The sequence below is a fragment of the Antrostomus carolinensis genome, unplaced genomic scaffold, assembly GCF_000700745.2.
Source record: "Antrostomus carolinensis isolate BGI_N321 unplaced genomic scaffold, ASM70074v2 scaffold25642, whole genome shotgun sequence".
Lineage (NCBI taxonomy): Eukaryota > Metazoa > Chordata > Aves > Caprimulgiformes > Caprimulgidae > Antrostomus > Antrostomus carolinensis.
Window position 1 is genome coordinate 9,996 of NW_010299332.1, and position 13,696 is coordinate 23,691.

Below are 13,696 nucleotides of genomic sequence, written 5' to 3' on the forward strand. Positions count from 1 at the left end.
AAAAGGCAGGCTTTTAGTCTAGCAATGAATAAAAATCCATTGCTTTACTTACCTAGTTTTAATGAATGACTGGGGAGTCATGTTGGTAATGCATCTGATATACCAGTTTGTCATTTCCTTTCTTGTGGTTATTACAAAAATTTAATGGGGCATCTCAAGATCTCTGCTTTGGATGTGAGACTGGTTGCAGTCCTCTTCATATACAAGGAATGTACAAAAATCCCATTTCCTTGGATAGAAAAAGAATCAAATAACAGATTGGTTTTGCTTACAGCTTTAAAATTCTTGGCAAGCCAATACCTTCACAAGCCTCTCTTTTGGATATTCCTATTGTACCTTTTCCTAGTATTTTTATGTGTCCAGGGATATTTTCTTTTCGCCCTCCTACTTTGTGGTGTTTTCCTCTGCCTCTCTTAAACACATACTTTGTGGTTCTGCCGGTCAGTCTATGAGACCTTGAAAAATCTCTGTGCAGCATACTTTGGGCAACAGCCTTTTTTATTTTGGCTATTAAAAAATAAAGGGAAATTTAACCACTTCTTCATTTAATGCAAACAGCACAGCAGCTGTGAGGCCAAATAACTTCAGCATATAATCCATAACAAAACAAAAGATGTTCCTTATCATTGATTTGTTCAGTATTTATTGTGTAGGGTATAAAAGTTCTGCCACAACAGACAATTCTACCTGCACTCAATTTCAGCACAATAAAGAATTTAAGAATGTATTTGAAGTGTTGACATGCACTGAAAATCAAGTCTCAATTGATCTTCATTGCTGACCTGGCTGTCTTTGCACTGTCTATGTTTTTCAATATATGTCCTCAACCAGATATAGTGTGTCATACAATCTACTCTAAGTTGGATAGACAGTCTTTGTCCAAAATTTCTGAAGATTCTTAATATATCATTCTCCAACCAAGTAATAATCTGTAGGTGGAAATACCATCATATTTTCTCTAATTTCTCTAATATAAAATATATTCAATCTTGTTTTAACAGAGTAAGAAACAAGAAGTTCCTAAAGAAGAACAGGGACCAACAACAAAGAATTTGGATTTCTGGACACAGCTTATTACTCTGATGGTCACCATCATAGATGAAGATAAAACAGCATATACACCTGTCTTGAACCAGTAAGTAGTCACTTTCCTCATAAAAATTCAGTTACAAAATATACATCAGTGGAGGGAAGAAAAAAAGGCATGGAAAACTGTAGATCTATAGTTTACAGATAAACTGTATCATGAATCAGACTATGTCAGGCTAACTCTAGAATGTTTGGTAATGGAAAGTGTATCTGATGTGTTTTGTGTCTTGGTTTAGTGATAGTCCCTATTATCAATTACACTTCATTCTGTGGAAGCATACAAATATCATTTATTTCATTAAACTTCTGACCTTTATTCTGTTTAACGAAGTGATGTTCTGGTCTTTCACAAGACCCGTTGTCATTTTCTCGTGTAGCAATGTATCATACACTTTAAGACCAGATTAGTTTTATGGACCATAACAGTTATCTCTCGTTTATTATATTTTGTTCAGGAAAGGGAACATTGGTTAAAAACAAAAACTTTGGATAGATGGAGGATAGAGCACAAAAAGTGAGATTAAATGAACTCATGGTTTGAATAAATTGCTCGTGGTTTAAATAGAATACGTATTTTCGGAAATCAGATAGAACTTTTGTCTTAAGTCCTAGTGAAGTAGTGACCAAGACCAGCATTCCACAGATAGTTCAATCTAACCTGTTGCATGCACACCAGGACCAGACTCTCTTTAGCACCTGAATGAGACTGAACCCATCAAGTATGGAATTTGAGCTATTCTGAGCATGTGCATCTGAGGTTCAGGGACTTTGATATTCTTAAAATGTAGCAGACTGCAGATTTGACAGTACAAATTAGGAAAAAGCATTTTGAATTGTTGTAATAGGAATTTCTTAGTTTAGGATTGAACTAGAGACATGCAGTACTATCTAGGACAAATGCTTTGGGGATTCATTTGTTTTGCTTCATACATTGATTCTTCTTGTTTTCTTTCAAGCTGAGTTCAATTTAATTCCATTGATTTGTCATTTTTTATACAGCACATTGTTAGAAATAGCCAGTGTAAACAGTTTGCATTAAATTTTTGCTTAATTAAAATCAATGAAGATGAGACATTCATAAGTGGCTACCTTTTATATGCAGTTTAGTATTTTTGGAAATACATGAAAATTATCATGAACAGGTAACCTAAGGTTAATTTATTTCACATGAAAATCTAGCATATTCTGTTTATTAAGAAGTTCCACCAAGTAGTATTGTATGGTTGACATAGGAGTTGAAGATTAGAGACTGTCATGCATGTGAGGAAGGTGATTTTAATAGCAATGTTTTGGATAAACTGAGATTTTATATTATTGCTCTAAGAATGACAGAGAAATTGGGAAAATTATGGCCTATGAGACAGAAATTATTGTAGCAAGAGGAAACAAAATGACTGATAGAGCACTCTCCTAGTTGTCCTCTTGCTTCACTGAGAAATGTGAAAATTTTAGATCACAGGCTTAGCAATGCACAAAAGGACAGCACGTGTAGACCGATTTCAGAGTTACAGCACCTCTACTTTCGAGAGCAGATCATTGCTACTATCATCCTTTTAGAACATATAATCTCAAAAATTGTATAATTTTGTATAAACTAATCTTTATATGAATGATGTTAACTGTCCTATCCTCCAACTTGGTAAAGAAATTCTAGGATGCATACTTCTTGGCTGACAAATGTATATCTCATTCCTCCAAATATATCTCCTTCCTCTGAGTAGGGTGAAAGTTTTTGCAAAATACAATGAAGTCCCTAATTCCTTTCTTGGGTTTCTTTCAAATAGTTTGATCTGAGAGAGGAGTTGAAATTTACTACAATAATTTCTGGAGTGCAGTTACGATAGAGCTTAGGAAATAGAGAAATAAACTTGTGCTTTTTTGCCCAGACCTTTATCTCAAATCCGGGAACATGACATGCTGTTTTCATTGAAGTAAGAAATATATCATAGCAGTTGGTGCTTATTTACATAAAGATGTACATACATTCCTGGTTCCATCTCCTTTCTCAGAATGACCAGGTGAGCCATTGTGCTGAAGTATGGCACTCAGTGAATTCCTTGTCTTCCATTTCTGTCACTGTCCACTTTAAAAATTCTTTAGGCGTTTTTTCTGCCCGCATCTCACACAAAGTAGAGATGGTATCTCAGTCTTTGATTTACAAAAATAAAACATAGATTATCCAACTTTGTTTTGACTAACCATTTGACTAGTTTCTTATGCAGTCCAGCTCCTTTTACAGTGTGAGGAATTTGATCTCATTCTCCTGAGGTTCTTGGAGTACTTGGAATACCCTTTGGCTTTATTTGGATTAGCATTTGAATCCAAACCTCAGCTTCAGCATCCATTAACATCTTGTGCACAGCAATAAATCATGCTAAGAAATCCTTGAGTTGTCTGTAACTTGTTTGGAATTGAATAATAATTTCAGTCCTTTAGTGACGGATGGTTTCTCACTGAGCTCATTCATCTGTAGATGAAGTTTCTCTTACATCAAACCTTATTAAGAAAAGGAGAATCAGCCCTGTGTGTAACTTTAATTGTTGTGTATTCTGTCAGAGAACTTCTATGCTAATCTGACTACCTAGTTCTATGAAGAATTTGACTATGAACGTTTTAAATATGATGAATTTAAAAAATTCTTCTTGGGGACTCATTTCTTCTTTATACTTTAATGCTTTGGTTAATTTTTACTTTCAGTTGTGTATGTATTTTTATATATGTCAGAATTTGCCTACAGTTGTGGCCCCAAATGCAGTTAAGTCAGTGGTGACTGCTGTGAACTGTGACATATGACTCCCTTGAGCAGTGTCTGAGTATTCTATGTGAAGGTCTTTTAGGGAAAACAAATAGAATTATATAGCTTCTTCTGTCATTAATCTTAGTCAAAAAGATATATTACAGTTGGAAAAACATTACTGCTGCTTCTGACATTTGGAACCAAACTCAAGATGTGCCAGAACTATTTATAGCACAAATTAAAAGTTGCACTTACACGATGTTAGCATTATAACATGATGTTAGGAAGGAATGTAATATAACATGGAATATATAAGAAGCTGTCTTCCTTTTCATGACACTATTTTTAGGGTCCTCCAAGCAGTTTTAACAGTGTCTACAAATGTGAAGTCTAGACTCTTCTTCTTCTTTACCTATAGAAATATAGATGTTAGAATTAGAAAATTAAGAGGGTGTTGAAAATATTAAATTATTAAATGTGCATAATATACCTGGAAGCAAAACCATCTAAACAGATTAATACTGAGGAATAACAGGCATAATATCTCAGTCATGTTCTGCTCTGCAGTTTACATTACTAGTTATTGTATGCTTTATACTGTGTTCCTAACATGAGCATTTTTTGTAATGCTGATTATTTAGCCTGTCAGTTTAGTCAGATAGTGAAATAAAGCTGACAATACTAAGTGCATCTCTCTGACAAAGTGCAAGCTGGGAACAAGGGAAGAGTAAGCTTTTTGGGAGCCATGTACTTGGAGATAAATATCAAATGCTCATTGATCACCTGGAATTTTCTATTCTTATTTATTTCACATTTTGTCTGAATATTAATGCAATAGTATGTGTATATATATTTGTATGTATGTATGTATACTAAAGTAAACTAAAACTCTGTCCTAATTGAGAAGAGAGCTCAGAAAGATGATTCAAAATCTTAAGTTGTCTTGCTGACTGACATTCATAGGATCTTGAGCAAGTCATTTCTATTTTGTCTTCTTCCCCATTCTCTGTCTTATCTTTTTAAATGGTGAGTTTTGAAGGTCAGTGATTTTCTTTTATTATATTTTAAAGCAGCTGGGATCTATGACAAAATTGTGGAAAAATACTTATTTGATAACAGTGGAAAATCTCTAAATCTCTGTTTTTCAAAAGTGACATGAAGCAAAAGACCAAAACTAAAAGTTTTAATCAAAAATATGCATTTTTCTACCTTCCATATTCTTTACTGTTTTATCCATACTTCAAGGTGAAAGTCTTCAAACAGTGAATTGGATTCAACTAGTATAAACCAATATAGCTTCACAGACAACTTCACTGTTTTCCAGTGTAGCAAAAGAATTAATGAAAACCTGTAGCTGCTAAACGTTTGAACCAACTGTTTCAGGTTTATCATAAGCCATCTGATTTATCTAAAGCTGGTGAGTTATCTGCAAGATAGATGGATGTTTCTTGATTTAAAGTGTCGTGCGAGGGAATTGGTGCAACATTCAAGTAATTACTTAGGCCACTGACATTAGACTGAGGGAAGTTTTTATTTGAAGATTGGATGGTTCATATAATTATACAAAACACAAAATACACTAAGTGCCTACTAAGGGAATTATTTTGTGGAAATATTTGCATTTCTGCTGTGCAGCTGTAAGCATAATTTCTAGCAGCAAGTGAACTGATGTAATGTGATTGATTGCAGGTTCCCTCAAGAGCTGAACATGGGAAAAATCAGTGCTGAAATCATGTGGACTCTGTTTGCCCAGGACATGAAATATGCTCTGGAAGGTAATTAGAACTATTAATTACACTAGAGAATTCACCAAGACTGATTGCCAGTGCAAATCAGACCTGGCATCAAATTTCTGTGGGTGGTAAGAGTTTTCTGACATACTTGTTTAAGATGTTTCATAGTTAGTGTTAAAAGAAGTATTGTAAAGGAAGAAATTTGTTGCACTGCAACTGCATGAAGTTATCTGTAGGAGACAAAGGAACTGTAACTTGAAATGCTACTACTTATTAACTAAACCTGACAAAATCATATCTACCTTTGTAAATCAGAAACAGGTATTAGAAGATGGCTGTTCAGCAATTCAACTGCTACTCAAGCTGCTCAACTCGTAGTCATAGTCCTTAGGGACATGGTTTAGTCAGGGACTTGTCAGTGTGAGGTTAATGATTGGGCTTGATGATCTTAAAGGTCTTTTCCAACCCAGGCAATTCTGTGATTCAATGTTGTGATTGCATTTACAGATAGCTAGCACAAATCAATAAGTATTTCTAATTAAAGCAAACTGATCACTCAAAAGGCAACTTCAGATCAAGCCGTGATTTGTTTCTGGGTTGTAAAGAACAGAACAGGAAGCTCTGGAGGAAGAGTTAATTATACAGTATATGAAGTATGGGTGGTTGGACTGGATCAGGACTTTAAAACAAATATTAATGTTAATATCCTAATTGTGCAGAGAGAGAGAGATAGAGGACTCATTAGGAGGCACTTGACTTTCTGTGTCTATTCCAAACCTGTCCCCATGTATAGTCTCATCTCTGTGTTGCTGTGGATACTGTCTTTCTGAGGAGAGTAAATGTCACTTCTGTCACTCCCAGAATCAGTAGTGAAATTGTTCCTGTGTATAAATAATAATTAATGAAATTGAAATTAACTATAAATTATTATAAATATACATAATTTCACTTTCTATGGTTTCACTCCTAAAGAGGAACCTCAATAAATCTAGTCACAAAATATAGATCAGCATGCTGTTTCTCTCTCCAGCTTTGCTGTTTTTAAAATCATTAATTTCCATGGGTATTCTACAAACTGAGTTTAATTCTCCAGTTGTTAATGGCAATAATTTTTTTTTTGCTTTGAATTCTACAAGATTAGGAGCAAGCCTGTAAAAATGGTCACACTCGATCCTCATGGGTTTAATGGAGTTCATTAAAATGCATTGCATTCTGCTGTGCCAGTCTTGCCTTCCAAGTTATTAACATAGGCTACCATCTGTTCATATGTAGTGTCCAGGGCTGTGATTGCAATCTTTGCCTGATTCAATTTAGTATTAATCTCCTGAAGCAGCATCTTTTGTGTTATAAAGTTGATTTCTTTCTGCATCCAATCAAGAAGCAATGAAATAGTTCAACATCATTTGCTGAAGGATTGCTGCCTACCTCCTTTGCAATAGGAGCCAATAGGCCCTGTGAGCCAGGCAGTCATTACACCCCTCTGCCTTTTCTTCTCCCTCAATCCTTGCCCAGGCCAGTCTAGCTAGGAGGCTGCTGTTGTGACATGGAGAAGATAGAGGGAACAGCAGCTTCCATAGCAGTGGCTTTTTGCTAGAGAAGAGTATAGTGGCTGCATCTCTGTGAATACCAAGGCAGTGTATTTGCATGTGACAGGGTAGGTGGCTGCTGTCGGGGGAAACAGCTCACTTTATGGATGAGAGAGGAAAGGACATCCCAAAGAACAGTTCAAGTATCCACAGCTGCCAAGATCAGGGCTATACTGTGCCCAGCTGGCATGCCTTGCAAACAAGACTGTACTAAAATCTGGTATTGAGTCAATCCTTTCATTCTAGATTTTCTTCCCTTTAAAATTAATAACAATGTTTAGCCTTTGCATAGTATTATAAGTTTTATGCAAACCTTAACAAATTAGCTTTACACCAGTTCCAATTTTTTTCTGATCTAAGGAGCTTGGGATTATTTTCATCTATAGATTTTGCTTGGAGAAGGTACCACCTTTGAGAACTGACTTCATTAGATTTGACCTTTTTTTTTTTTTTCTTCTTTGCAAGTTAGTCATGAAGTAACAGTGATTTATGTGATAGATTATATGTTGTTGTCTGGCATTTAGTTTACACAAGCATATCTGAGTTTATAGGATATTAATATTTTTGTACTGTCTGGCCCTCAAATTATTCTGTATTTATGGTACAAACAAATGAAAACAGAGAGATAATTTCACCAGCAATGCAAGTGATTTTTTACTGACTTCATATGGCAAGAAATCTTTTCCTTTCCAAGTATGAAAATGCAAAGGTTAAAAGATGATGAGAGAGTAATGAGCTGAAATTAGACATGCAATTACAAAAGTATCTTTTTTATTCTATGTCTTCAGAAATGTCTTTTTCAGATCTTTCGTATCTCTAACTTTGAATAGGTCAGATCAAACGTCCAAAGCTATACAGTTTGTTAGAAAGAGAACATTCTAATTGCTGTTATTATGATAATCTAATTCTGTTAGTGGACAGAAGTCAAGACCAGGATCAGGCTAGAAATAAATTAGCTGCTGTGTAAATACAGCAATAGCTAGTCTCAATCCTGCAGAGGAAAGATTCTGAAGTGCCAGGCCTTATAATAATAGGAAAAGAACAAGAAAGTCTTTACACCATTTTATGCATTCAATGTAGGTTTTCTTTTTAAGTTTGCTGTTGTCCTCAATGCATAAGCACATATCATCTTCCTGTTTCTCTGAAAGATTCCTCTTTCGTGACAGAAACTGATAAAGTGATTTGAAAGAGAAGAGGCAGGTCTGTGAGTTGATGCTGAGCACAGAGACAGCATAGGAAAAAAACAAAAATGCTAATGCTGCCCAGAGAAAGGTCATGCCATTTGGTGGCAGATTTCAAGTCTATTTTCACTCCAACTTTACAATTTACAAAGTTCCCCTTAAGACAGAATATATCCTTGGCTTAGAGGGAGTCTACAGAGCAGAGATGGGGAGGTGAGGCTGAGTTATGAACAGGAGAACAAGGCAGCATCCACTGCAATGCAGGGTTTCATCAGGGTATCAAAACATTCAACTTTATTTTAGTGAATCTCATTCTGCATTCACATATTTAAACAAATGTATTTCATCCTTGTTTTTACAGAGACCTGAGGAATAAAGAGTCTAGAGAGAGACTATAAAGGCAAAGACAAGGAGATTACAGTTGGGGTTAATAATAAACTTTCCTTTGGCAGATAATCAATAAGATTGAATGTGACATGATTGGAGGAAGAGGGGAGTTAGAAATGTTCTTTGGTCATCATAACAGACCATGGTAATAATAGCAGCTAATTACTGTATGTACTGGAGGACTGAGCTTTTTACATGTGAGAATCACATGCAACACAGAGATCCCCAGGCTTCCCTAAAAAGCAGTGTAGCCATATCAAATGCCTCTATTTTGTTGAAGTTAATTAGACCCACTAATTAAGACAGGTAAAGTGGACAGAACTGTTCCCAGGAGCTAAGTTAATATTTCTTCATGACATCATATTGTGCTGTATCAGTGTGTCATCTTACTTGGAACTACCTCCAAGATCTCTATATTTTGCACTATATCATTTAGTCATTCCCTAACCCATTTTCTTTGATTTTACGTACTGAACCATAACCAGAAAAATAAGTACTACTGAGTGTTTACAGTACAAGTCTACAGTAATCTTAATAAGTTAAAGGTTCTTTATGTCTGATTGTAGGTGTATTCACAGCACCAGATGTTACTAGAAAAAATGTAGTGCATTAGTGAATGCCTGACTACATTATTTAGTCTTAAAGTTGTCACTCAATAATAGCAGTGTCTATTGCCCCACATATTAATGAAAGCTCTGGCCTTATTTAATCTTCTTTTAATTACTAAATATTAATCTTGTTCTGAAACATTATTAGCTCGTACCCAGGTAGTCACTGATTATAAAACATTTGTATGTAAACTTCCTCAGTGTTGCCTAATTGTGAGCAAGAAAATTTTGCTAGTCAGCATATCTAGTACTAGCATGCTAGATAGGTTATTAGACTGTAAATGATGCTTTAAATGAACCCTCCATTGATTAATAATGTGGGGTTATTTATAGTTCACATGGCCCTGTCCTTTCCACAAACCAATGACTTGAGTGTGCAAGTAAGGGAGAAGTGTTCTTTTCAGCTGAAAGGGCTGTATATTGCCTACAAGGGCAGGAAGAGAGCTCTGTCTTATATGAAGGGGCAGTCAAGACTTCCTCTGTGCTTATTAGGTGTCTCAGCCCAGAAGAGTAATTTGCCTCTTCTTTCTTCTTGTTCTTGATTACTGTCCTTCACCAGTTAGATGATACAACTTAATTGTAACTCACATTTTTACAAAAACTAGAATTATATCTCTTATCCAAAATAATTTTATGCCTGGGAAAAAATTTTTAAAAAAAAAGGAATCACGCAAATCTGTGACTTTGTCCCCCCAGAAAGTCACTTAGAGGACATGCATTGTTTAGTGCACTTCTGCATCCAGTGGTTGAAGAAAAGGTTCATCCTTTTCCTCCTTCAGGAGATTCCCCTAACACATTTATATAGTCCAGCAGCTAGAGCTTGAATTTCCCTGTCCTATTTCTTGGTTTATTCCCCTTCTCTCTATCAGAGTGGAGCTGCATAATGCTCACACACAGTAGGAGTGGAACGTAGCTCCTGCATTTCTTCATTAATTCTGTGAGCTAATCACCCTGTGAATCCACTTATATTTTTTATTTCTTTCCTTTTAGAAGCAGTAACCAATGGCAACTTTCTTAAAATATTTTTCTTTGTCAACTAAAATAAAACATTTGAGTAAAAGAAAATTTAAAATATCAAGCAATCTACATGCTATTTTTAATCCTTCCTATTTGTAAACTGCATACTAAGATACTCTGTAAAAGCTTACCTCATACAGCAAACTTCTTCTCCCATCCTGTTTTATTAAGGTGAAGACTCAGTCTTCTACTAGCAGGACTTTTCCACATACAGAGATGCATTGGTCTTTTTTCTCTGATAGATACACAGGTAGATTTCCCTTTATGGGCAAGTGCCATTAGTTCTAAACTAAACATTTGATACTGGTCCCAACACTCCCAGAAGAAGAGGATAAATCCATTAAAACTGCTTGTTAACACACTATCTTTTAATAAGCCTTAAGCGCAATTTGCTGAGTAACAATTAGAGAACACCTCTGTGTTTTTGTCTTTACTTCTGCTTTACAGGCAGATCCAGATACAACAGAGGTAATTATTGAAATGCAGCCTCACGTTTATCTTGGTACCTGATTCTTCCAGTTTTGTGCTAATCATGCCTATTTGGTAATGTTTTATGCTCAATTTTCACTCTTGTGACAAGACAAAGAGCAGAGAATCAAGTCTAAATGTTTCCTTCATGGAAACAATTTTAAAAATAATTTTTAAAAATGAAACATTAAGCAAATGAAAATAACCTGTCATAAAAATAACACTGAATCCAGTTTACATTGATTTTGGCTTTCAGAAATCTCTAATATGTACAGAAATTGCAAAATAAAGAAAGAATGTACATGCGTCTTGGAAACCACTGTTTCTCAGGAAATGTTATCACATAATTAAATCCTATATAGTAATGCTTGAATCTGGGAGGAAAAGGAGAATAAAGGTAAAAAAAGCAACTCAGTAATGTTAAGAAGATATCAAAGATAATTTGCCTAAAGTAATCTTAAGTGTTTAGGCAAGTTTACCTCTCCCATAAGCAGTTTACCTCTCCCAGAAAACAATGTACAGCTCTGCCTTTTCAGATGCTAAGCAAGTGGCCTTGAACTCACTTGTACCTGCTGCAAGATGTGAAGCAAAGCAGAGCACTCTGAACAAATGGTCTCTTGTTTTGATAGTTCCTCCTTGAATATAAAGGGCAATGTCATATCAGCTTTTCAAGTGCACTGCATTAACTCAAGGATTGATTAGCCCAATTTCACTACAGGCAAAAAGGCAAGAAAGAACAGTAAATCCATTTTTTTTCTCACAATTCAGAATGAGACAGTCTGCCTTCCTTCTCTGGTCTCTGTTCAGTGAGGAAATACGACTCCCCGGTTAAGAAATCTGTGAACAAGATCTACACTGCCTTTCATAATTCATGTATGTTCCCTTAGTAAATTCACTTGATCTCACTATACCTCTGTTTCCCATTTGTAAAATGTGAATACCACAGCTTAATCACCTCATAGAGATGTTCAAGGTGTAATCCATTATGTTTGTGAATTGTTCAAAAATTTCCAAGCAAAGGCAAACAAAAGATTGAAAATGTAGAAGTCTCTTATGAAAGACACAATTTATTTTTAAAAGGAAATTTAGAGAGGTTTTTATTTGTAAATCAGTTAAGTGCAATCCAAATAAAGGATGTAATGGCAGTTTTTCAGTTTATTCTATTTATCTTTACAGAATGAGCCCTTTCAGAAAGACCAGTAGTATTTCACGTTACCAGAATCCATGTAAATTATACATAATTATAAATTAGTTGTGTCCTGCTCTGTATTTCAGTTAATAACCAGTTGCTTCCATTGCCTTTAACAAAGTACAAGAACCCTGGGGCGAGATGTCTAGTAGAATGTAATGTTTCTTTCTAAATCAGTTACAAACTTTGTTAGACATTGGTATATGTTTATGTATATCTAGTCAATTGGTTCATTTTTACAGACAAAACTCCTTCTTGCAATTCTTTTTCATAAGGATTTGAAATACTTTTTAAAACCTCCTCATTAGAATCCTTCAAGCAGTTTAACTGTATGTTACAAATAACAATGGCTAGGAAACTGCTGTAGAAAAAAAATTTGCTCTCAGCTTTTGTACACAAATAAGAAAAAAATAGAGTTGAACAAAATATCAGATTGATTGCCTGAATATTTAAAATGTTCATATTTTATAAAGGTTGTTAGATTACCCTTTTTTGGCAACTAGTAGATATCAAAAATTACATGGATGCTCAAAGTAATGTTATTACCTCAAGGTTAAAAAGGATTCTGTTATGAACAGGATTCTTTTCCAGTTTGTTAAATGGTATTATGTCTTTAATGTAATGTAGATGTTTCTACTTAATAGTCATTATTATGTCTTTAATGACAAAATACTATGACACTACAAACATCAGACAAAAAGATAATAGTTGTATTGCACGGTTGGTGGGTTGTTTTGGTTTTTTGTTTGGTGCCTTAAGAAAATTTTCTCAGCTTTTTTTAGCAATTGCTGGGAAAATAAGCAAGAAATCAAACATGATTCCAGAGTATTGCTATTTGGTCACAGGCCTGTGAGGAAAGTAGCTTGGATTATAGTCATTCCTACAGTGTCTCTTCATACATTTTTTTGTAAAAGAACAGTTGTCTGCAATTAGGTTATTTGCTAGATACAGTGTTACCAGGTCAGTGGCTGATTTTATCACACACCAAACACATTTGCATATATTCATACATTCCACATAATAGTCTTTTTAAAAAATCTCTCTTCTTTCTTCGTTACAAAACCAGCGCCTGAACAGAAGGTTTGTTTTGTTTGTTTTTTTTTTCCTCAGTTGCTGTTGCATTAAGAAAGATGTTTCTGAAAATGTAATTTGTACAGCTGAGATGGAATGACTCTCTATAGATTTGTTGTAGTTGTAGTTACAATGTCTATTACTGCAAACCTGTGGAAAGCATATGTGCATTAGAGCATTTCCCCAAAGAAATATTTAAAAAACCCCACAGTGTGATCAGTACTGTAAAAACATAATCTTACTGGAACTGCAATAGATAAAAGGAGCTAAAGTGCCCCATACACACAGATTACAGTTTACAGATCTTAAAGTTTACAGAAATCTTATCAGTATTTTTTCATTGATTCATGATACAGTAATACAGAATAATGTGCCATTATCACTAATGGGAGCTGCAAATGTCCTTGTTAGGAAACTCAGTAGATTAATAGGTGCTTATAAAAACATGCTGCAGTACAAGGAACGTTTCATAAAATTAGCAGCACAAAAAAAAAGGTTAATAATATTAGTTTACTGTACTGAGGATTCTGTTTATCTAGAACCAATTAGGAGAAAGGTGTTATGATGCAAGCAGAAGTAAGCAGCAAAAAGCAGGTTTGAAAGAGGTGAGTTCTTAACGCATACCATTTA

At 34.9% G+C, this 13,696-nt stretch overlaps 1 protein-coding gene across 1 annotated transcript in view; it reads left to right on the forward strand.

The window, feature by feature from the left end:
* Positions 1 to 1,001: 1,001 nt before the first annotated feature.
* The window catches only part of LOC104520942 (protein unc-13 homolog C-like), a gene marked incomplete at both ends in the record, with an annotated part of 37,321 nt that continues 24,626 nt past the window's right edge, over positions 1,002 to 13,696 (forward strand). The window contains 2 exons of the mRNA XM_010162773.1: positions 1,002 to 1,135; positions 5,516 to 5,601. Coding sequence (XP_010161075.1) covers positions 1,002 to 1,135; positions 5,516 to 5,601 — 220 coding nt within the window. The remainder of the gene's footprint in view (positions 1,136 to 5,515; positions 5,602 to 13,696) is intronic.